Raw genomic sequence first — 25,890 nt, forward strand, 5'->3', positions numbered from 1 at the left:
GATTTTTGGCAGCTTGTTTAAGGCAAAGAGTAGACCTTTAGTTTGTATAGATCAGTTTAAAATTAATAAACAGGATGTGCAATCCCCAAAACATTATAGGCCTACGGTACCAAAATAGTTCACAAAATATTTTACAAATGATTTTTATATTGTGTAACCTAAAAACCTAACCACGCTGGCAACAGCCACTTATGTTCCAAAGTTTACAAACAGTTTAATGTTGTCAAAATCCACAGTTACCTGCCGCCAAGTTACAAATGTGGTTAGAATCAAAGTGTGCACAAAATAACACCACGCATGAGTGAAATTACTGCAATGGGTTTGTGCACAACACAGTTCACAGGATGGTAATAGTTGTACTTCAATGCTGAGATTCATAAAAATAAAATAAAATTAAAATTCATGGAAGCGTGAAGCATTTTCTTTGAGCCACTTGTGCACAATCAGTAAATTTCAAACCGGACCAAAGCGTCTGTTAAATGGACGAAAGACAGGAAGTGAATTTCAGAGGTAGATGAAGAGGTATCTGGGGGGAGAAAATGCTGCAAAGTTGGAATTGTTGAAGAGGAAGGATTGCGGAGGAGGAAGAGGACAAAGAAATTGGGCAAGAAATGGCAGAAAACAAAAGGGAACTGTGACATGCATGGAGAAACATGCTCCTCCTCGCCGCGAAGAAGCCAGCCAGACACCTTCCTGACAAGTAAAAAGCCTCAGGGGTTGGCCAGGCTACTCCGACAATCAATGTCACTCACCCCCGCCACACACACACACACACTTACACAGGGGCACACACACACACTAAACAAGCTTCAGAGTGCCAGTTTTGGAGTTTCCAGGAGAGAGATTTTACCTTCTGACAGTCGCTGTCAATCAAGATGCACTCAGACTCCAAAATCTCTAAATGCACTTTTATTCTTTGTCTGTTGACAGGAGAGGAACATCCTCTTTGTAGCGCTCAGAGGCTTTTGCTCACATTCAAGCAGTGTACATTGCTGTAAAAAAAACAACTCTGATAATTGTGTGGACCGTTTATGAATTTTAATGAGCTTGAATGAGTTTTTCAAATTTTTGATATAAAAATTGATTTTAATTAAATCCTTTGTTGAGAACCAATGAAAGGCAAATGGAGACGGTTACATTCCTGACTTTGGTTGCATGAAGTCACCATCAGTGGATCTCTGAAGTCTAACTGGATAAATCCTCGTGCCAGTCAGGCAGAAGTGGAAAACTGTGAAATAAACAATATGAGGAAGATGGAAGTGGAGATGCATCTCTGAAACAAATTTAGTGTTATGCTTGGAAAAGTCACTCCATCCTGAAACATGCACTATGTCTTTTGTCTCTAATAGTAGTAAAATATATATCTAATACTAGTAAATATTGCTTGGCAACCAAAACAGCAAATAATATCGGATGTTTTCGGCCCAAATTTTCACATCAGTGTTTCCTCACAAAACAGCAAAATGTCCAAAGTAATGGAGACTTGAGCTGATCCTTTTCTCTTTGCGACCATTAATAGGAAAATAAAATTGCTGTTGAAAAATTTGTTTTAAACAAATTTAGCTATATACATAATGTTTGTATATAATCTGCTCAAAAAAGGAAAAATAGTCTTGAAGTATTCATTTCTAACAGCGTTTTAGATAAAAGTGCCTCGTCTAATTTGATCTAAATTAAAAGATCAAATTTTAACCAATTGTAAAAACTTAAATTTACTAAAACATAAGTCATATTCTAACTTATTTCAGCCATTAAACTACAATTAACCCTCTATGGCATGACTTTTTATTTTTGTGGGGAAGAAATATTTTCCTGCATTCTTTGGGAGCTTGGTGGTCCCTAATTACATGTCAATCATAAAATCGGACTCTGACACCTCCTGGAACCAGATTTGGGTTTGTTGCCTCAGGGTAACATTGGTCTAGAACACCAAGATTGTCTACACTGATTATGAGAAATGAAATACAAATCAAACAAAAACTATATTCATAAAAAAACTTTTTTTTGGACAAAAATATGTCAAAAATCATGCCCCCCAAAAAATAAAATAAAGGAGCAATGTGAGGTACAGCTATGTGGTTTGTTGCCTGAGGGCAACGCCATGCCATAGAGGGTTAAGTCGATAAAAAGATCAAATGAATTTTTTTATGTAGATAAAATAATATTCTAGTTCTAGAAATGTTGCTTTTGTTAATTATAATGACATTAACCTGCATAATGTTTCACTATCCAACTAAACATCATCTTGCAATAAAGTCTGATTATTTTGACTTTACATGTTTTATTTAATTTCCAAATATAGCATGTAAAAAATGAACATCTGAAAGATCTTCCACTTTCTGTTTTTTTCATGCAGAACTGTCAAAAGATTAAATTTTCAAGAAAACCAGATGCTAATCCTGCCATGCAGGCATTTTTCAACATACTTCACGTTTAGGCTTCAAATTTGAAAGATTATCATTTGATTTGCAAAAACAGATGTCTGCAAATATAAGTCATGCTGTACATGTGTGTGGAACAGCCTTACTGTGTGGCATACCTGCAGCAGGTGGAGTAAAGGAAGAACAGATTGATCTGAACTGAAACAGAAATAAGGCAGATCTAAATATAATAGATAAAACTAAGACAAAACACACAAACCAAATTGACAAAACTACAAAAATAACAACAAAAAAACAAGCCAAGACCCTAACAGCAGGTATTTGGATTCAACTCCAGAGGGAAACCATTTGGCAAAATGTTTCTCTGCAAGAATCCCATAATTGTTATTAAATGGTTTAAAGATGTTCTGTCCCAAAAAGAATACCAAGTCACCAGAATTTTAGTTTCAGTAAAAGAATAAAAGATTTTACAGCTGAGTACAATTCCTACATATAGTCTAGTGTCTGAAACGTTTGGCAGTGCAACATTTAAAGTTAAGAATATTCAATAGTAGTAGTTATAATACTGATAACCCACATAAAGCTTTTCCAGAGCTTTTCTGTATCTTCCCAGGTTAGTTGACAGGAAGGTCCATGGTTAATTTGCAACATAAATGAATGAACTCTGAGACCAAACTGGAATATTTGAACCACATTGGACTGTTGTATGTTAAAGAAACAGCAGTGGTGTGAAGGAAGAGCCTTGAGGCACTCCTTCATCTACCAGTGATGTAGTAGAACAAGAGTGAGATATGTGCCATTAAAAGGAGCAAAGTAGATGAATGGAAAGTTTACTCAGCGTGAAAAAATACAAAAATGATCTTGTTGGAAACTTCAATGTGTTAATTTCTCGACTTAATGGAATATTTGAGTTTTTCTATGTGATAGACCTCAACTTGTGTGTTTTTTTTCTTCACAGGAAACCAAAATCAACTGCGTCCGTCTGGCTCGCAAAGGTATGAGCACCCTTCCATTGATACACAGCAACACTAAAGTATTATTTTTGTTATTCCAGTGATCATGTAGTTTTGTTATCATGTCGACCTGTAGGAGTTAGTTAGAAGAGACAAACACTCACACACTGCAGAAAAAGGCCAACTATTCACAACCATGTGATCCTGCATGCTTTTCTTCCGCAGCATCTCTGTCCATCTCTTCTGCTCCAATGTTTCTCACACTCTGCTCCTTTTCCTGTATCCGGCTCTCATTCTGTCATCTCATGCCACATCCGTGTTGTTCACCAGTGTTTAAAGATCAGAGTTGCAGTAGACTGTTCGATCAGCTTCATTAGACCCAGTGGACGGATGCTGAAGCGTTTCTGATTCCACCCCATTCTGCCTGGCTCTCTCCGTGTCTCAAATCTTTATTTGCTGCTCATCTTTTGCAGATACGCCCATTCGTGTGCTGGGCAGTGTGCTTTGGAAGCTTTTCAGCTTGCTATTGATTTTTCTCACCTTCTGTTTTTTTTTCTATCCCATTTTTCATCTGCATCAAGCATTGATTTGATTTTTCCACATTTTCAATCTCTGTTTCTGTCTCATCCACAGAACATCAAGGCTTTATTACTCATTTGTGCACATTTCTTTCTCTTATAGCTTTTTTCTTCATCTATCATACCAAATGGTTTTTTTGTTTGTTTTGGTTAGGTTATAGCTATTATAATGGGTGTGTAGACACTGACTGTCTGCATGTTTGTGTGTGTCAGATTAGACATGGTTTTTACTTTGTGGCTCTCTTCAAAACACAAATGGCAAACTTTTCTTTTTAAAAATTTAAAATAGTTAATTTTCAAAAATTCAAGTCCACATCTAATTTAAAAGGACTTGAAAGTTTTAAAGTGGGAAGTGATGAGTGGCAGTGCAGATGGTCACTTTGAGGAACTTAGAGATGTTCAGTGAAAAATCGAGTCTGTCTTTTTACTCCAATCAGAGAATTTTGCAAGATGAGAAAAAAATCATTCGGTTTTTATTATAAAAACCGAATGATTTTTACTTAACATTTTCCATTGTAAGAAAAAATATCAGTATTATCTGATATTTTCTGATATTGACAGGAAGTTTGTGTTCAGGATCTTTTCAGAGAACATCTGAGGTTTCAGCTGATGTTTGTCCAAAGCCTCTCCTTTTACCACAGCTGGCCACTGTCTTGGCCTTCTAGCAAAATGTTCTGCAATCTTGAGTAAAGTGCTGATAATATTAAGTTTTTCTCTAAAATCCGCCTCTGTTTCCTCGGTCCAGTCCTGTACTAGTCCAAAATATTGATCTCTACAAAATTTAACTTCTCTATAAAAGACATTTTCTTTGAGTTTTGTGAAACATTCACCCACTAGTGTTTCAGTTGAATAGTCTGCTGTGGACGAGATGAGTCAGATATGGAAATCAGTTCATTTCACTGCAGCAGACGCACATTTTATAAGCACGATATGCTTTTGAAATTAGTTGGCATATAAGAAATCCAATGTTCAAGAGCTTTAAAACTGAATTTCTTTAAAAGTAGCAACGCTTCACTTGCTGGAGCATTTCAAACTTGAATGAAAATCATCACAAATCAAGGCCTCTGACTGTAAAACTTTAAATGAAACACATCTGCTGTCTGGTTATTAGGTCTGGGATTTGGATTTGCTGTACTCACATTATTAAAACATGTTTTGTCTGTATGGCCTGAGGCTGAATTGAACCTTTGAAATATTTTTTTTTTCTTACAACCTCAGCAGATTTTTGAAAGTTTAAAGGATATTTACATCAATTTTTTACTTTAAACTGAAGGATATTATAAATCTATCATTAGACAAACTATCTCATGGTTTAAAACTTTTAATTTGTCTGTAGTAAAATAGTCAGTTCATTACACACAGCTCAACTGAAAACAGAAACTAATAACAATCGAACTGCAGGTAATATTAACTTTAATGACTCAACATCACAAACTCTAATCTCTATCCTGTCAGTTAGTTTTTGATTAATTTTCTCCAGTTGCTGCTGCATCTGTAGTTTATCCTACTACATATCTGCAGGCATGTACTTAAATGGGAACTAAAAACTTGATGAAATCATCAGCATCTGGCTGCATTAGATCCTTGTTTAATGTTAGAAATCTAACTGATCCATAATTTGATATGAAATTAATATGCATCAGTAAAAGAGGCACAGAAATGTGTGTGCTTAATATTTAGCATGTAGGGAAACTCTCTGAACAGCTGTCCTGTTTTCTTTCTCTCCATCCTGACTCAGTTTTACTTCCCCCTCATCAGCCCATAGAGTCTGAATTTAAATCTTTCTTTTGCCTTTTTAAAATGCATTTGAGAGAAATACAAAGTTGTCATTTTTATGGATACAGACATTTTCACTCCCTGAAGTAGACAAACATTTTCTGACAGCAGGTTTGGCAAATCCACCTGAAGAAACTGAGGTGTTTCAGCTTCATAAGGAACAAATATCTACCAAACATGACTGTTTAATTTTTATTTGAACTGAGAATTAAGTAAAAGAAGTAAGTCCTTAAAATTTACAGTCTGGTTTAAAAAAATTGAATTGAGGGAAACAAACTTTGTGATGCACAAGGAGCTGCACCGGAGCTCAGGAGTGACTGCAGGTCAGCAAACACAAAATATGCCTCATGGATCCAAACTTGAGCTTTTGATGGGACCTGCTGTTTACGACAGGTGTTTTAGTTCCTTTATGTAACCATTGCACTGCAAAAAAAAGTATTTCGTGTTTAGTTTCTAGTGCAAATATTTTAGTACATGTGAAATAAGATGAAGCTAACTTAGAAGACATGTGTTCTAAGTCAATAAATTAATATTGATAAAAAAGTATTACTTCCACTGGCAGATAATTTGACTTACAACATATTTTTCTCATGTTACAAGTGAAATATTTTGTCTGCATAACCGGTACTTTTTATTAATATCCATGAATTACTCACAAGCTAATATATATACAAATCGCCTAAAAAACAGTTTTTACCCGATGGCAGTCATGGCACTAAATTCAAAGGCATAAGAACTTCTGCTCTTGACACCACTTTGCTATAAATGTAGATTCTGTTGCGACACCTCCAGGCGCTGCAACCATCTTCTGATGTCTAAGTTTATTTCTCATTTTGTACTATTCATTTCTTTATCTTGGTATATTACGTATATACACATAACCTGCATCTTAACTCAAGTCGAGCAAATCTCAATCTCGTAATCTGTTGATGATAATGACAAATAAATCTTATCTTATCTTATCTTATCTTATATCTTACTGAAAAGCTACTTGTAAGTTAGTCGTCTCTTCATTTGAGTAAACAGAGATATTTGCACTAGAAACTAAAGAAAATGAATTGGTAAGATTTAGTGTTTTTGCAGTGGTTTGAACATTAGGCCACTTTCATAGTTTTACCTCTTCAATAAATATCATTCAATCAATCTACAATTTGAATTCGAATAGATTATTTCTCCCTTAAAAGTGAAAACTGTTTACCAGCAGAAATCAGATTTTTTTTCTCTAAGTTGCCACAAAGTTTTTTAGTTTTTTTTTTACCATCTCTTTCTTTCCTCCATTTTCTTGTCCCTTTGTTTCTATTAACCCGTCAGCCCAGGCTGACTCTCGACCGACTCCGATGTTAACTCCTAACACCACATCTGCATTCGCTGTCGGCTCTTTACTAAATAGGCATATTCCACACATCTGTCAGGACGCCTCCTGGTAATAAGCCACTCAGATTGCTCATTGACAGTTTTTTTTCTTGGCAAACAGACCAGTCATATCCCAGCTAAATGCTATTGATTTCATTGTGCTAGCACCATCTCTCACTGCTGCAGTTTCTCTCCTTAGACAGATCAAAGCAGGGAGATCTAATGAAACTGATAAATAAAACGATATATCTTTTTTCTTAGACTTTTTTCTTCTTTCTTTTCCTTTTTTTTGTTGTTGTTTGTTTTTCTCTCTTCCCTCTCTCTCTCATGCTTTCCGGCGGGGACGTGCGGCCCTTGGCCTTAGTGGTAATAGGTAGGGGACAAATAACAACGCCGTACATTCTAGTCATCCCAAGCGAAGGTGATTATTTCTTTATAGGCAGAATATCTTCTTCCCTATGTTATGTCACAGCACAACCATAAACACGACACAAAACAATAATTCATTTTGGTTGTTTCCTGCCCTACACCTCCTCCACTTTATCCCTCTGTTTCCAATTTGTCTTGGTTTTTCATTTTTTGGGGCTCCTTGGTTGTTGTTCCTCCTCATCTTCATCTTACTGCATTCGTTTGCATGTCTGCTCTGCTTCGGATGTTGCTGGCTGTGGTTGAACCTCAACTCTGTCTTGCATGTAAGCCCACATACTTCAGTGAAGCTATGCTACACAGATGACAGTCTACTGATTGCGATGGAATCACAAGTGTTGGTATTTGTTTCATCTAATAAAAAATGTTTCATTTAAAAGTGAGCAAACACCAAAGATCACCTCCATAAAAGATTAAACTCTATAATTTCATATCACCTAAGTGCACAATGTAAACAACCATCCGCAGCCTATTTGCCTGTATTTTGTGTCCGAATTCAACGAAGGCCAACTGAATACTTGATGAAACAGCAAGGGATGATGGCAGCCGTCATTTACATAAAAATGAAAACTTTTCGTTCACAGTACCATTCAGCTCATTGTTAGTTTCCTGCTTTCGTTTTACTCTTAGACCTTTTCCCTGACACTTTATGAATGCTAAATACCTGTTTTTCGTGCTGCATGTCAAGTCTAGACATTAAAATCTGTGGAAAATGAAAGTGCAAGATGATTGTGTAAACGCTGAAATAAAACTGGTGTTTGGTGTTGGATGAATTATGTCCTTTGAAAGAAACATTTAACTGAACGTCAGAATGTCTGTGAAAGCCTGCTGGACTTCACTGACTTCACAGGCAACTCAACATTTTACCAAAAGACATTTGAATGGTTATTAATGTTGGTTAAAATTCTGTTATTTAACTTGGTTAAATACTGCTGCTGCATTAGCTTCATATTTAGCTTTATTGGTAAATCCTGTGGTGACCAAACATCCTTTTCTCCCGGTTTAAGTTCACTTTCACACTCTGTCCTGCGCATCTCTGGTTCCTTCATTGATTGATGAAATTGTCAGAATTTTCATGCCGCTGTTTTTTTAGAGCATCAGTTGGTAAATAAAGCGATGGACATAAAACCAGTTTAAACCTGAATGCTAAGTGTGCTAGATAGTATGTGGCATCACCGCACTTTAAGATACATTTTCTATAGTGAAACATTCAAAACGCCTGAAAATGTGGTTGGCCTATAGATCAATAACAATATAGATCATGATGGAGACGTGAGCAATAATATCAAAAGATAATACATCTGATAGAATATTTAATCATTTCCCTGAAGTCTGATTCAGTGCCGCACAGCATTCTGGGAGATGTAAGCCGTGGAAAGGCTTTGGCTAAGCTAGGTCACTCTTTGGTTACCTAGCAACAACTTGGACAGCAGCAGCTTCAGGTTTGGCTGCTGCGCCTCATAACTGCCTAAAAATAAACAACAATGGTGTGGAGTGAAAACTGTGCCATGCCACTGGGTTATTTTAGACATTAGAAACAAAAATAATGATCAATTATTGATGCTAACATAAAAGCCTTATAGTGTGATCAGTGTCCACCATTACATTTTTAAAACATGTCAGTTCAGTTTTAAATTCAGTGCTGTAAGGTACGGCTGATCTCTGGAGCGCCACAGTGAACCAAGCCCATTGTACTCTATATGAATGTCTGCATAAAGTGTTATGCAAATTTCATCAACAGTGTGTGAAGTATTGCAAGGACAAACCATGGCACATCGTTTCTGACAGCCATTTGTTTTGATGTATTTTCCATATGGTTGCTTTCAACACTGTGGGAGGAGAAGCAAACTAAAAACTCACTGAAATGAAAAGATAAAAAGAAATGCCATTAGAGTGCTTCAGCGCTCGGCATGCCGAATGAGGAATAGGATTTCTACGTCGATTGTGATTGTATGACCTTTTGATGCATCAAACCCATTTCTCATAAACACCTTGGTGTTTTGTGTCAGCTTCAATTGCTGTTACCATTAGTCCCGAGGTCGGTTCTAATTGGTTCTGTACAGAGTCATGTTGTAACTGACTCTGCTGCTCTGCAATACTGATGCAACAGGTTGCTTACCATCAGCATTTGTTTAAGGTCAACTCTGAGATCTGACTGCAGTTTAAACCTGCAATTTTGACTGATGTCTGATTTGTTTGGTTTGACTCGGTACACCTTATTCTCATCGCTCTGTTTTCATAAATAATGACAACGTGCTTCCTGCTTCCTCCCTAGTAAGTCAGGTTGCCCTCTAAATTTGCAGCAGATTGAGTCAGACTCTGAAAAGGGGAGAAGATGTTTGTAGGTGAATATCTGGGGAGGATATGACATTTTAAGGGCACACTACCAACAAACAAAGGATGAAGTGCTTTTTAAGTAGCTGCACAGTCAGCAAGCAACATTCAACCGAGTTTAGAGTTGACACATAAAATAGATTAAGAGAAAGGCAAACAAGAAAGACACACTCACTAAATTCTTAAGGGAAAAAGAGATGGAATGAGAAACAGCTTCAACAACAAAGACAGACTGGAAGAAACCGACATCAAAGTTCAAAATAAGAGAAAAGACGGCAGCACAGATCGACTCCCGCCCATGAAATATTGTTTTTTCCTATTTTTGTGTTCAAACAAATGCATTGCATTATTCCAGCAGACAGACAGATTGGTGAATCACCCATCTGCTCCACTTCACAAGAGTCCCGTGAATCTTAAAAACTTGATTGTGAAATCTTGTACACCATCTGTAATACAAAAATACATGACCGGGAAAATAGAAGCACAATGAAAAGTGAAAAATGTCTTGAAACGTTTGGACCAGAGCAGGACATTCAATGTCCTCAAAGTACTGAAAATAAGTACTACAGATGTCCTCTCACAGTACTGAAAAAATATGTAAAGAAACATCAACTTTGAGAATTCTCTCTTTTATTCACTATTCATTAATTGTTACATTGGTTTAGCATAAATACAGCCTCATGTTAGTCCATGAGGTGTTTGGGGTTTTGCAGCAATATCCTGACTTCTGGAGGGTTGCTATTAACTGCATCACAGCGTAGCCATAATTCAAAAGTAATGTGATTTAGACTTTATTTACACAAGACCGCAATGTGGAAACTGCTGATATTTTCAGATTTTTTTAGGGGAAAATTTCACATTTTGACATCGTGTTACTACTTAGACCAGAAAACAAGACACTTTGAATCTGCTGTAGTTGTCATGTCTGGGCACCATATGGAGCAGTGATTTTAGCATTGAAGCGCACATGTGCTTTGACCCTTAACCTCCGTTTTTTTGTTTTTTTTTTTCTTTTTTATTGAATTTTCTCTTTTTTGACATAACAAATTTACACACAACAAACGTAACATTATAACATGTACTTATACACTCTTGCATTCACTCCCACACTCACCCTTCAAACCTGCATTTGTTTGGTTCCAAAAATATCAAAAATCTTTTAGATTAACTTAGAGAAAAAAGAAAGAAAAATAACAGAACAATATATGAATAGAAACTGTAGACAAGACAGCCATTAATAAGTTCCACCTTCAGTCCCTATGATCTTCATATATGGCTCCCAGAGAGTCTCAAAATCCCGTTGTTTACCCTTGGCGATGTATGTTAGCTTTTCCAGTCCGAGCGAATTTGCAATTTCCTTCCTCCAGAGTCCCAAGGAGGGTGCATCCATGCCTCTCTAGCATAATGCTATAGATCTTCTGGCTTGAAGAAGTCCATAGTCTATCAATTTAGTTTTCCTCTGTGATTGTTTAAATTCCGCTGGGTATATTCCTAGTACACAGATTTTAACCTCTAATGGGACTTTTACCTTAAACAATTCAGATAGACACCCAATAACATCCTTCCAAAACTTCTGAATTTTAAGACATTCCCACAAACAATGGAGAAGAGTTCCTTTTTCAGACAAACATTTAGTGCAAGTATCTGGAATATCACTGGACATATGATGAAGCTTAACTGGTGTTATATAGGTTCTCATAAGCCATTTATATTGCAAAAGTTTAAATCGTGTGTTTATCGTTTGTTTTTGTGCTTTTAAACAGGCCTGATTCCAGTCTTCCTCATCTATATCTTCGAAAGTATCTCTTCTCCAAGCGTCCAACTTATCTATTGCTGAGTCCCCAGAGGAAAGCATTAACAAATTATAGAACACAGAGAGAAAACCTTTCCCTTTTGAGTCTCCAACACACACCTCTTCTATTTTTGTTAAGGGTGGAATGTCAACTATTTGTTTCAGTTTTGATGACATAAAGTTTTTCAATTGCAAGTATTTAAAAAAATGTTTCGGGGGTATTAAATACTTCTTACATAGCTGATCAAAAGTAAGTAACTTGCCATCAACATACAGGTCTTTAATTTTCTGAATGCCTTTGGTTTTCCATAGTTTAAATCCTCCATCATTTTTCCCTGGGATGAACCTTTCATTACCCCAGATTGGGGTAAATTGTGATAGCTCTGGATGCTCACCTACATGTTTGTGTGCTGCATGCCAGTTTGTAATCGTATTTTTTAACCTCCGTTTTAAAATATATTTATTCATTATCTGGATAAAAATACTCTCCCTTTAGATGTACAGATAGGCTAAAGCTAGCCGGCCATATGTAGCTCTGGTGGTCAATAGTTGTTTGGTCATATAAACACGGGGAGTGCATATTATAGATCAGATAGAGCAGTGTGGTTTATTTCAGATGAGTAATCTTGTTAAACATGCTAAGCCATACTAACACTAATCCACAGAGGAAGCCACCCACAGCTGGTCAAAAAACAAAGCCCCAAACTAAACATTCAGATCAGACTCATCCATCCAGGTCACTCAAACACAGCAGGAAGAAACAACTTACATCTACAACTTATAGCTTACATTCAGGTAAAAGATTGACTCTGTCTTCACACAAAAACTGCACAAATTCTTAAAATAAACTTTAATTTTACCTCATAATTTCACTAACACTTATAAGATGGTCTCAAACGTCTCATCGTCCGACACAGACACAGGCATGCACAAAATCACACACAGCAAGAGAACTCCCATTTTAATATGCTATCCTGTGGTGCTGTAGAACATCGCTAGCTGGGAGAATCAATCTTCTCTCTATTTGGATCAGATTATGTTTTTAATATCTCTGGCTTTACCCCTAATTCCTCCCTAGTAATTTTATTGTGCTCACAAAGTGAGCGAAATAAAAACAGGATGAAAAAACTGCAAGAAAAGAGATGTATAAGTTAAAATGATATTAGACAAATGTTCTCAGGCCCGAGATGTTTCACAGGATTCCTCTAAAATAGGCAGCCAGTATTATCAAATGGAGATATTAATTTATATTTTGCATTATAAAATATCCATCAAGCCGCGTAGTGTCATTGTTTTAAAGAATATTTATGTGGGAGAAAAAGATAAAATGTTTTACTGATAAAAACTACACTGTAAACACAACAAAATTCCACATTTTCAAAATGGGGTAATTGTGTGAAAAAGTTTAAGGAAACAGATATAAATGAAACATTGTGAAAACTTTTCGGATGAACTGTTTGTGTTCAACAAGCTAAAATGAAAATGCAGAAACAAACAAGAATCTTCTGTCCAGTTCTGTAAACCATTGCAGATTAACTTAAAACTTCATTAGTGTATTATTTGTGTACCAGTTTCCGTTTTCCTGCAGTAAGTTGCTCATTCATGTGTACAGTAGCAGTATTCCCCTGGTGTGAGCAGACGGTCACTACTGTAGGAAGGCCAAGCGACTGAAGTCTGGGGTCCACAGCGGCAGCCGGAGCAGTTAAACCTCTTACTTCCACATTTCATCTTCTCTCCAGAACAAATAGTTTCAAGACTCTTTCAAGCATTAAGAGTCTCACCTCTTCTCTGTGGATCTTGCAGTAATTACAAGAAAAACAGTTTATAAATAAATAGTAGAAATAAGAAGACTTGTTCAACATTGGCCATGTTTATTGGTCACCTTTTAAAGTTATAATCTCAAATGGAAATTTTACAATTGATCAGAAATACTCCTAAACCTTGTGAGAAGAGCCTTGACTGAAGAGCTGAATATCTATCAAATAATGAAGTAATTAGAAATGTGTCACTTTCCAAGATTTAAGAAACAAAATCTAATCAGAACTGAATACATTTATGTAAAAAATGACCCCTCTTCATGGCTTTGGTATTTCTAATGAGAAGACGGCTAAAGTACACAGTTTACACTAAGGCAAACCAATATATTGCTAATATCCTGCCATCAACAGTGGTGGGCACCGCTAGCCAAATGTTTACCTGCTCTAAGCCTAATAATTAGTTCTGCTGACACTAAAGTGCTACACCAACACAGTACTTAGCGAAAGCTAATGCTAAAGTTCTACATTTAACCATATTGATATCCACCCTGTGTTAATAAATCATATATTATCCTCAACATGATCAAATTGGTTATTGCACACCTACCTGTATGGAAAGGGATGTTTTGGATATACTTTCATTTCTGTTTTCAGTTTTGATAGTTGCTGAGTAATGAACATAATCAACATAAACATCAACACAGATGTTGAAATTTATTTAATTTAAATTTTACACAGCAGCCTAGTAAACTAGTGCTTTAGATTTTATCCAGAAAAAATATTTACGGAAGGCTAAATGCAATAAACATTTTCAAAATGAGCAAAAATGCTATAGTGCTAAATGAAAAGTTAGCTCCGCTATTAGTGCATTTGCACAAGTGCGCCCACTACTGGTCATTCCAATATCAGTGTGTACAATGCTCATGTTGCAAAGGACTGTTAGGAGTGCAATAATTGTTTGCTAATAGTGTTATGGACTTGAATTTTCCATGCTAACTCTACATTTAGCCAGCTGGACAGAGTTTCCCACTATTTTGGCACATTAGCCAAAATACTAAAGATCACAATAGTGGAAGCAGAAGAGGAAGATAATATAACTACTATATATCTATATATGTATATATCTATCTATATATATATATATATACTGTATATATATAGTTGTATAAAGTGAAAGAGTAATTTACATTCATTTCTTGTCTCCTTGTGTAAATTACTCTTTCAGGAAGGAACATTACGTAAAATCAAAATTTGTATGGCGTATAAATGGTATGATAGTTCCTTTTATGGACCACTGGTGGTAAGAAAGGAAGATTTATCCATAAAGTGTCATATGCCACCTGTTAGCTCGTTATAACAATATAGCTATAAATGAGGCTCCCCCAGCCTCCATGTTGCTCCTCCACCAGCTGTGAATCAATCCCATTTAGCCGTGGTATTTTACTTCAACTCAGGTCTCACCCCTTTGTAATGAACTCGCTTGTATTGCCTCACATCTCTCCTGTCCTGGTCAGAGCTCCGTCTGAGTTCACCTGATTGGCTGAACGGCTCCCAACCGGGTCAATTGCAATGTCAAATGGAGCTGAACCCGTTGCCAGATGGGGTCCTCTGTTGTTGCATTGTGAACTGTTGAACCCAATCAGCATGTGAGGCTGTGAAGTGTGAACAAATGGGGGGTCACAGTGAAACGTGCCAGCTGATACATAATGTGGATCACTCAGGGGGGAAATTGAGCTTTAATACACCTGTGAGGTGATTACTGGGGCACAGGCTGACATGGAAATGTGAGCGCTCGTCTCCTGCATGATCGCCCAAGGCTCTCGTGTAACGTAATGTGCTTGAGGGACAACTAGGAACTTCTGGTCTCTGATTACAGAGGGCAACACGAAGTGGGAATGGGTGGAAAGCAGAAAGATCAACATTTTTATCCCTGCTGCTTCTCTGAAGCTGGTTGGGATACATTTAAACCTGGAAAAGCCAGGTGTTCTGTTGTCAACTTACCCTCCAGAAATTGCCTGCCTTATTTTTGTTGGTTGTGCAGGAGGCTCCACTTGTGCTTTTCAAAAATGTGCAGTTAAATAATTGCACATCTGTTTGCAGCCATTTTCACCTGCAAGTGTAAACGTTGAGTCGGTGGGTGTGGCCAGCACCATCTTATCTGATTTAAAGTGACAGCGCCCTAAAACTGCTCATTCTGAAGGGAGCTCAACATTGGCAAGTTGTATCATCTTAGAATGATTTTGTACAATAAATGCATTGAACATGTTTTGTATTGAATTCACATTTGGACATGTGCATTCCAAAATTTAGAGAAGGTCACATAAAGTTCCTTAATGTGCTTCAGGGAAGTGGCCTACCCTGAAGCATCATCAATGGTCATTGTGCATTTTAGGTTCAGCCTTGAAATTTCACTCTAAAGTCGAGTATCTCTGACATTTTATATCTATTTCAGATCTGAACTATATTAAAGTGAATAGACAAATCTCCCCAGTTTCATCGAGCCTACTGATAATTAGCAGAACCATTGTTTGTTCTAAGTAGCACTATTCGCTCTTTCAGAGAAATACATCGAGACCTCGATTGAAATGTCTCTGTGATCCCTTTTAAGAAACATTCAGGGTAAAGTGACATTTCTTTTTCAGCATTGAAGCGTGGGATTGAGAGTGACAGATTTATTTGTCTTATATACATATTTTCTTCAAACTCATGTAAGGATGGAGAGGCCGTCTGTGAATGGTGTGTCATTCAGGGCGTTCAGGGATTTCATAAGAACATCTCATCAGTGCAGCCATTGAGCACTGCGGCAGCTATTACCAAGTGTGCCAAGGTTAGGTGCTTAAGCCGCTAGTTCGGCATATACTGCTGCCAACCTTGTGTTGTTATTGCAGAGGGGGTGAAGATGAGAGAGACAAGGGATTAACTGAACTCCCACACAGCAGTATTACTCTATTAATCGCCTGTCTTTGTCTATCAAGGTTATAACAAGAGTCTGCTCAGTGTGAACGGGAGCATTCATGTGCACAATCACAGGCTTTTAAATAAGAGACCTATAAAATCTTGATTTATAGTTGTTCTGCTTTTCAACTTTGTTCCTCTCTCGACTTTTTGTTTTCTCCTTGTCACTTTCTGGCCTGTCCAGTGTCAATCTTTGTAAAATACATTCCTAAAATTTCCAACAGAGGAAGCTCTTTCTGACAGCTGAGAGGATAGGTGGAGTTAGATGTTGTCTTTCAGACCATTTAATCCTTTATTCTGGCCTGACAGATGTTCTGTTCATATTTCAGTTCAGGCACATTTCTGTAAATACATGTTGGTGTTGATCTGTCCACAAAAATCTGTTTTCTGAGGCCAGAATAATCTGCATTGATGTTTAGGACTGTTTGATCAGCCAACTTTTGATTTACATTTACAGTTTTCTATCTGCCTTTGTGGATTTTTTTGTATTCTGAAATATTTTATTTAATTTAGTAAATTCTTGGTTCAGTGTGTTGCTTCGGGGAATGTTTCCCTCGAGGGCCTCGGCTGATTGTAACGTTCTGAATATTGTTTTGCTACGTGAACACTGTGCTAACAAAGTAAACTCCTTGAAGTGGCCTTCTCTGAAGCATCATCCACTTAGAAAGGCTTCAATAAAAGGTTAGGGAGGAAATCCATCTTCAGGTGTTCAGCTGGCCTCTACATTTATCTACATTTTATTCAGTGGAGGATTTGTTGTGTTGGATAAAAATCTGAAATACATAGAAAATATTTTAAAAAGAATAATGTACCTCTTTATATCTTCCAAATAAACCATAATTGTTCTGCCTTGCAGTGTCCATCGTACTGAGTGGAGAGACAGAGACATTCTGCGTAACCACAAAACAGCCACTTTAAGTTTTTTCCACATTATTGTTCAACCAATTTACACTGAACGACTAAAAAACTCAGCAGCAGAAACAAATGAAATCATTTTTGTACATTTTCTTTGGAGCTCCTTTCCCGCCTTTCTGATTATTTACCCTTCGTTTCTTTTTGACACATTGTAAACTTTCTGCATTAATACAAATATTTCTGATCTCATACCTCATATGCTATGTCTGCTACATTTTCTTTCTTTATTCATTTATTTAGGTTTTTACTATAAGTAAAGTTGGAGCTAACATATCTTATGTTTACCCACAATGTTTTTCTTTACTTATATTCTTTGCACTCCTAAATGTCTTGGTCACCCAACAAACTTACATTTCGGGGGTTTTTGGTTAAAAGATTAACTATTTTGAAAATAAAAGGTTGTCCACCTTCTCAGATGTGCATATTGAGTGGACCGTTGGTAGTCACTGGGGTTAGGGAGCACAACTGTCTGCTCATAACTGTTTATTTTGAATCTTAATTCGCATTGTAGAAACTATCTTGGCTCTTCTGTAGAAGCTAACATCTACAGTCGTCCTCATTTACAGCTAAGCAGCACAGAGGAAAATGGATTGGTTGCTTTGTAAACAGCAGCTAATACCATGTAAAGTAGCACAACACCTGGATATTTCAGCTGCACATTTTAGATATCCTACAAAAACAAATAAATGAAAAAAAAATAATAATAATAATAATAATCTGCAAATAGGGAAGTTTTTGCTGACTTAGGAGGGGTTCCACTGTGTATTGTCTCTCTTTCATATTTTATCCTCCTGCATAACTTTCATTGCTCTTATTTAACTCTTTTTTGAAGAATGTTCAGTCATCTCCTCACACTGGGACTAATCATGTTGCCTTCCCTTGTAGCTGACTAATGTATGCTGTATGTTTGTGCATGAACTTGACCCTTTGTGTGAATTAATGCAGCATGGACTGTGTCTGTTGTTTTTGTATGTAAAAAGTATGTTTGTTTGTTTCCTTGAGACTGTATTTGCTGGATTCTGCCTACCGATATGACGTTTTGTGTGTGTGTTTGTGGGTGTGTTTGCGTGTGTGTGTGTGTGGATGCTCAGGTGCATCCACCCAGGATTCAGATGCTATGGAGCCGGAGAAGCAGGTGGACAGCACGGTGAAAATGGCTGGCATGATCGCAGGGAGTCTCATGATCATCATCATCCTCCTCGGAGTCATCCTGACCTTCAAGCGCAGGTATGCACTGAAACCAAACGGCGTGTTGGGAGCAGCAGCTGCAGGACCCGTGCACATAGGAAGTGGTTGGTTTTCAGGACAGGAGGAGTTTAAAAGAAAAAAATAAAAAGGGATAAATAACCCAGTAAAACCCAGTGCTGTTTTTAAGGAGACCACAGCAGGTTAAGTTTTTCAGACCGCAGCTTGAATAATCCAGGTTTGATTTAAGGTCTTTCCAGGCACATTTCGAATTCAGTGCAGTGTTGCCAGATTAGACAGGTTTCCTCACAATTGGGCACAATTTATTCATTTATTTTTAAATGTCAATAATCTGTAGAACTTAGTCAATCAAGTGTCACTCTGTAGTGGTATTGTAAGACAGAAATCCTGGTGCAAGTTCATTAAATTTAAAATGATATGGTGCCACAAAAAATAAAAATATACATATAAACTGCTAGATCTGGCAACCCTGCCGAACAGCACCATGTTGGGTTTGTGTGAGAGTGAGGCAGATGCAGGATAGAGAACGAGATGGAGCTGTGACCTCATCGTTTAAAACCGACGTTTGGAAATTCGTCAACTATGAAACCTGGTTTCAAAAATGATTCTTTCTGGTCTAAAAGACACAGAATCTGCGTGGATGCACTGCCTAAACCACAAAACATATTTCTAGATAACAACTAAAATAATCTTCATGTGGATGGGGCCTTAGATAAGAAACATGTTTGAAACAGCTGCAGCCACAGCTTCCTGTGTGCAAGGGACCTAAAGCTGCTTGTGTAAGATTTTAAAAACTCTTTAGCTTTGTTCACAATTAACAAGATGGTTGGTAGCCTCTGTAGACAAATTGTGATCATGATGCATCATTTTGGGAGGAAGCAGGATTTACAGGTCCTGTCAAATAGTCTTTCTTGAGAGACTTTCTTAAAGACTTACTGTAAATTTAACATTGGCTCAGTATGAATAAAAGATAAAACAGTTTGAGATTACCATTTTTATTTCTTCTTTTTTCAACAAGTCATAACAAAAAATAAAAGTTAATTTCTTTAGACTGTTTGACTGGATCTTTCAACTGAAAGTTTGAACACCCGTTGGACATCAAAGTCTACCAACAATCTTGATGCCTTTCATGCTGTTAAATAAAGTTAAAAAGCATCACAATTTGATTGTTGTTCAGAAAGTATTAACACAGTTAGGGAGAGACATTATAAATCTGAAAGTGTCCTCATTAGTACCAGTCATTAAATAGTTATCAATGTTGAAAAGTAAATGTGTTTATTCTTGAAAGTGGGAAAAGTGATGCTACAAGTTTGTTTGTTTTTTAATTTGGGGATACATTTTTATGAAAAGTGATTATTGAAACCTTAAAAGCTTAGAAACTGTTTTCTTGTCAGGCAAAGCAAAAATGTAAATCTAGTCACTTCTCTGATTTAAATTAAAAATATATAAAAGTGGTAAATTTATATATAACCAATATAATCCAATTTCCAACAATTTGCTTAATTAAAATTAATTTAATTTAATTAGAATTAAAATACCCAACTGAGTCTTGGTGAACATGCACACTGGCTGGCCTCCATCACCTTCTTCCTTCTCTTTACTTTCTCTCTTTCTCTTTTCTGCATCCCTTCATCCCCTTCTCCTCATTCTGCTTATGCAGTTTGTTTTACTTGGACCCATTTCTGTTTGACATTATTGTTGTGGTTTCTGGAGATTATATCACTTGACAAAATAATATTACACTAAACATTTCATAACTCAACTACTACTGCTTAATATGCAGTTTGTTCTTGGAGATCACATTTAAAACTACTTGGACCATGATGAAAGGTCCAACTAAATCAATGCAAAATCAGCAAATCAAATGTTAAATTCAAATTTTATATATAAAATTTCCATCAACATATTGGCAAAATCTTCTTAATTAGATTATCTTTCTAGAATAAATAGAATTAAAATTCCGTTTACATTAAATCCAGTTTTACATTTTGTTGCTCAAAGCAAACGATAAGACATTCTGGGTCCAAGCAGAACTTTGGGTAAACCTGTAGGGAGGACATGAATACAGTTGCATGAAGAGATTAACTGATGTAAAAGATTTTATTGTTAAGTTGGTGGAAATGTGTCTTTTTCTTCATATTAGTCTTAGCCAGGCGCAGCATTTGGTAAAGGCTTTGTATGGATGTACAGACTAAACCTGATGTTCATCTTAGCCCCGTCTTTGACAGACAAGGCGACGACCCAGTTTCAGTGTCTATGTGTAGGAAAAAAGGTTGTTGTCTATTATTTCTTTTTTTTTCTGGCATTTCTGTTCTTTTGAACATTGTGGGTTGAGTTAAGCTGCAACATGTAACTGTTATTTAATCAAATTGTCAGTATGTTGTGACAGGGTTGTATGAGACAGATAATCTTCTTTCTCCTGGTGCTCCAAGTGCTAACTAGAAGCAACTAATCAGAGCCAGGAGGAGGGTCTTAGCGCTGTCAGTCACCCCTCTGTGTGGCGCTGCTCATTCCTGTCTCCTTCTCTCTGATACGCTGCAGCTAGCACAGCCTATCACGAATGCTCAGGCTAGTTAGCATAACCACTCACAATGGTGGATAAACAGTTTTTCTGTAAAAGTACGTTGTTTCTCCCCCATTAGCACATTTAGCAGCAAGTACATGAGATTGATTGACAGTGCTAAGACCTTCCTCCTGGTTCTAATTGCTTGTTTTTGGTTGGGATGACTTAGAAGCTTTTCATTTCTTTAACTGGCAATAGTAGCTTGCTACTTAAAAAAAAATTCTGCTTTGAAGCTATAAAATAAATTAATGCAGTAATTAATTTGAAAATGTTCCCTCATTGTTGCCATACCTCACTTCTGTTTGCTCAGTAAAGCTAGCAATGGATAAAAAGAAAGACTTGCTATTATATGATCCATTTTGCTTTAAGCTTTGACCAGATGGTGCTTTGGACAAAACCAAACTAATTTGCGTTCTTAGCAAAGGTGAATTTAATTACCACTGAAGCAGTTTGTCATTTACATATCAGCTGAAGGCGAAACAACCCGGTGTGGCAGCGACGGTGGAGGCAGGAGGGTCTGACTCCGCTCCAACCGTTTGGAGCGAGAGGTGGGCCACTGCCGAGGGAAACTAACAGCAGAAACAGACCGTCGGTCGTTGGGTAGCAAAAAATACCAACCTGTAAATATTGTTGAAGACGGATGGATGTGATTCAGGAAAGATCTGCTTTCAAAACAAAGCAGAAATGTTGGAAGCTGCAGTTCACACTAATTGCTGCGGTTTTTCAAACAGTGAATGTTCTTAACCAAAAAGTGTTTATCATGCTTTTAATTAAGTTATATTGTGCATTTTTTACATGAAAAATCAATTTCTACACTTTTAAACAGCGTTTGACTAAAAACACACAATAAGCAATAAAAGTCAACAACTTTGACTTTTATTGTCAATATTGTTATATTTGCGACATAATTGATGCAATTCATCTTTATCACGTTTCCTTGAAAAGTGATCAATACTAATTAAGCGTGATTAATTTGAACAGATTTGCTATTAATTAGTTTATTTTATTAATCGGTTAACTTAAACCTTTTAGTCAAAACAGAGTGTAAAGGTAAATTTTAGAGAATATATGCAGTGGAGTTGAAGGCTGTCAGATAATGTTACAGGACAAATGGAAGGAAAGCAGAACATTTTGGAAGATTTATTACACCAGAAGAAAAAGGATCCTATTTCTAGGCTGAACACATTATTATAAGAGAGACAGTCTGGACATGGAGTCAGTGAGAAATATTCATCAGAGTCAAACTCTGGCTGATGGAGAACATCTCAAACACTCAGAGGATAAATTGCCATCAAACTCAGAAAGAAAAGAGGAGACGTACAGAGATGAGTAAATGTTGTGACTTCAGGGAAGGGAGAAGATGAAAGAGAAGGGAAAAATGTAAAAATTGATAGCAAATCCGCTCTTCTCGACCCTGGGTTCAAATAGATATGCTAATAAATGCTAACCGGCTAACAGGGCATGGTGTGCATTAAAAAGCCAATTAGAAGGCCAACACAGCTGTACTCAGAAGGATGCAGCCGACAAGCTGTCCAGACGATCTGATTTAGATGAATCCATACTCCGAGGTGGGATTAGCGTCAGACACTGGTTATATAAACACAGGAGTGGTGGAGAGTACAGAGGTAATAAAAACACCTTTAAAGAAAGTTGCAAACAGGAAGCATGAAAGTAAAGCTCCAATTTTATGTAGGGTTAAAAAGAGATAAGACAACGAGTTTGTGAGAATATTTATAAGGAGAAGAGATAAATGAAGATGGAATTGCATTCTGACAGAAGAACATTTACAATGTTGGAGAACATTTTCTCTGGTCATTTATATTTTAAACCTGTACGCTTTAGCCAGTTGTCCCTGTGGGATAGACAAGGTTCTTTTTTAAATGGAAAGTGCTTTACACACTTTTTACTCCCCGTAAATTATTCTGCGACAAAACTTTTCAGGAAGGCAGCATGTCCAATTGTCCGATCGTTCTTTTAAGAAATTGTTACATGTGTTTCAGAGGGGATTTGAACAAAGCTGGAGGGGGATGTTGCTGATAATTTAATGTAAAATTCAACATCGGTGGACACAGCTGAAGTCTTAATGGGGATCTGGTGTTTCTACAGCCTCAGGACTCAAACTGCCACTACCACAAGATACACGTTTTTATTGAAATGTTGAAAGCAGAATTGATGAATAATTAATGTTTCTGCTACTCCCTAAACAAGGGCGTATTTTAGTGTACAATGCCTGAACAGCAGACCTCAGCTGAGAAACTGAGGAACGATGACATATCTGGATCTGCAAATTAATAAGAAAATCTGCAGTCTTTCTGGGGATTTTAATCTTATCTATATACAGTATATATATATATATATATATGTATAAAATTTTGATCTAAAGTTTCCACATACCTTAAATACTTTGTCACCCTACAATAGAAAATTAACTTTGATTTCATTTGGAACATAAACACACAAGTTTATGTTCCAGATCATAAACTTCAAGGGAAAACGTGGGGACAAATACACAAACCAGGAAGTAAACAATAGAAGTGTTACCTCTGGCTAAATGGTGCCTTCGACTGCTTCAGGGTGCAGAAACAAAAGTTCCTGCAGAAATCTGACTGGAGGCACATAAACACTTTGGAAAAGGTTTACACAACTCATAGAAAAACTAAATTATGTGCACATACAACACCTTCAAAGTATTTATACCTCAAAGTTTTTGTTGTTTTATCAAATAACAACCACCTGATAAAACAATCATCTTATTTTGGTTTTATATGGCAAATAAATTCAATGTAGTGCATCATATTAAAGTGAAAGAAAAAATACTTTGATTTAGTAAATTAGAATCTAGTGGCATGAATATTTATTATTTAACTCAAAGAGTTAATAAAACTGGAGCTTTGATCTATTTTCCATTGCAGGTAAAATACTAACAATGATCTATTATCACACATTCAGTATTCAGTATGTTGGTTCTTCTCAGCAAACACTGTTTTGCATGTTGACAACAATAATTGCTGACTGCGCAGAATTTTCTATACGGTTTGTGTTCAACTTGTAAATGGGACAATGACTTTGTTCTGGCAACTTTTCCTTTAAGTTCACATTTCTGGTTTACCAGGAACTAATAGTTGGTCCGTCAAACGATTCTCCCACCTGAGCTGTGATTCTGTGCAGCTCCTCCAGAGTTACCATGAGCCTCAGCTTCTTTGATTAATTATTTCCTTCTCATGGATGCCAGTTTAGGTGGACATGTCATGCTCAGATAGTGGAGGGAATAGTTTTCAGTGAAATATGCATCATTTAAGTTAACATTTTATAACCAAACTGTTTTAAAGTAATGCTGCTGCTTTGTTATTCCAATATCATTTCATGCAATGTGAATAACTTACACTGTGTGGACTGGAATACATCTCTGCTAATTATTAGTTTAAATAATGATGTGTTCAGAAAAGAGGTGGTCAGAAACAAAAATATATCTGTATTTTTAATTTAGAAATACCGATATATTTTATTTTCCCCAGTAGTTGGATAAACTGTTTATTATCAAGAGTTTGTTTGGCGTGAACTGAAAGCCAAAATTAATGGCATTTAATGAATTTAATTTATGGTAGGAGAAGTTGATGAGATGTCTGCAGCAGGTAAGAGTTTAAGTGTTCAACATTTTATTTTAACACAAAAAATAAAAACCAAGAAAAAAATAACTTTGGTGTATAAAATCCTGAAATGTGGAAAACAAACAAGCATTTGGTTTTATGGAACTGGTTAGAATCAGTCGACTTTGTTGATCATGACTGTGTGAACAAATAAAGATTTTTGGTTTTGGTTTTGAAGTACTCACAGCATACAGACAAATTATAAACATATAAACTTCAAACTAAATGAAATAAGGATACATGAGCAATATTTATATATATTTGCAGCCATTTGTTTTGCTAAATGTTGCTTTTGGCATTTGTAATTGTCGTGGGTGTAATTAGTTGCTCCCTCTTCATTCCTCTAATAATTTTTAACCAACTCAAATATGAAAACATAAAATAAAATCTGATTAATGATGATTTTTATATGGTTACATAGTTGCTTTGTTGCATCCATCGTTTTGTGCATTCCAGCTTCCATGTCACCATCTTCTCTTCTTGCTCTATCCATCACAACAGAAATATTCTTCTATCCACATTTTGACATTATAACCTACTGAGGCAATTATAAAAAATACAGATTTATGCTATTCAGTTAATTGTGTGAAATATGAACAATCATAGAGGCTGTTAAAAGTACGTCTAAAATGATAAAACTTTGCTTTTTGAAACTAATTCTAGTAGTTTAATAATCTGTTTGTTCTGCTAACAATGAATTTTTAAAAATTGAGACAGAAGCTTTGACCTCCACTCGCTGTGACAGAACGTGTTGAAAGTCGGAGACAAAAGAGGCGAATGAGATTTGTCCCTGAACAATCTGGCTTCATGTTCACGGTTTCTCTTCACACGACAGCTCAGGGATTGAAGAGATTTTATCTGGCTGCAGATTTATTCTGTAGGTGTTTATTTTGACCCATTTTATAAATTGTTCATGAAGCTCTGGGATGTCAACCTGTAATAATTCAACTTTGAAACCTGCCACCTAGATGAATCCTCTAATCTTTATGTACCACATAACAGCGTATTTGCTGAAGATCTATTAAATGTCCACACTGTCATCATTTATATAAATCAGTTTATTGTTTTCAGTGCTGAACCATGTTTATATTTGATGCTATGTGCAACTTCTCCAAAGAGGTGAAGTAAAATAAATGGGTTTTTCAGTATTCAGATCACTGCCAGAACCTCAAGACAAACGTGTGTTTGAGTTCAAAAATCCTGCTGAAGCTCTGCAGGAAATTATAATTAGAGTGGAAAACATTCTGTCAGAGT

The 25,890-nt window shown here is 36.4% G+C and overlaps 1 protein-coding gene across 12 annotated transcripts in view; it reads left to right on the top strand.

Annotated features, from left to right (window-relative positions):
• ptprt (protein tyrosine phosphatase, receptor type T) overlaps nucleotides 1-25,890 on the top strand; it is a 316,939-nt gene that overhangs the window by 191,881 nt on the left and 99,168 nt on the right. For 5 of the 12 annotated variants that reach the window (XM_023325145.1, XM_023325149.1, XM_023325147.1 and 2 more), the window contains exons 15-17: nucleotides 3,340-3,376; nucleotides 7,406-7,462; nucleotides 18,312-18,447. In XM_023325145.1, coding sequence (XP_023180913.1) covers nucleotides 3,340-3,376; nucleotides 7,406-7,462; nucleotides 18,312-18,447 — 230 coding nt within the window. The remainder of the gene's footprint in view (nucleotides 1-3,339; nucleotides 3,377-7,405; nucleotides 7,463-18,311; nucleotides 18,448-25,890) is intronic. The other 7 variants (XM_023325153.1, XM_023325154.1, XM_023325156.1 and 4 more) reach the window with 3 other exon arrangements.

This window comes from Xiphophorus maculatus, chromosome 20 (assembly GCF_002775205.1).
Source record: "Xiphophorus maculatus strain JP 163 A chromosome 20, X_maculatus-5.0-male, whole genome shotgun sequence".
Taxonomy (NCBI): domain Eukaryota; kingdom Metazoa; phylum Chordata; class Actinopteri; order Cyprinodontiformes; family Poeciliidae; genus Xiphophorus; species Xiphophorus maculatus.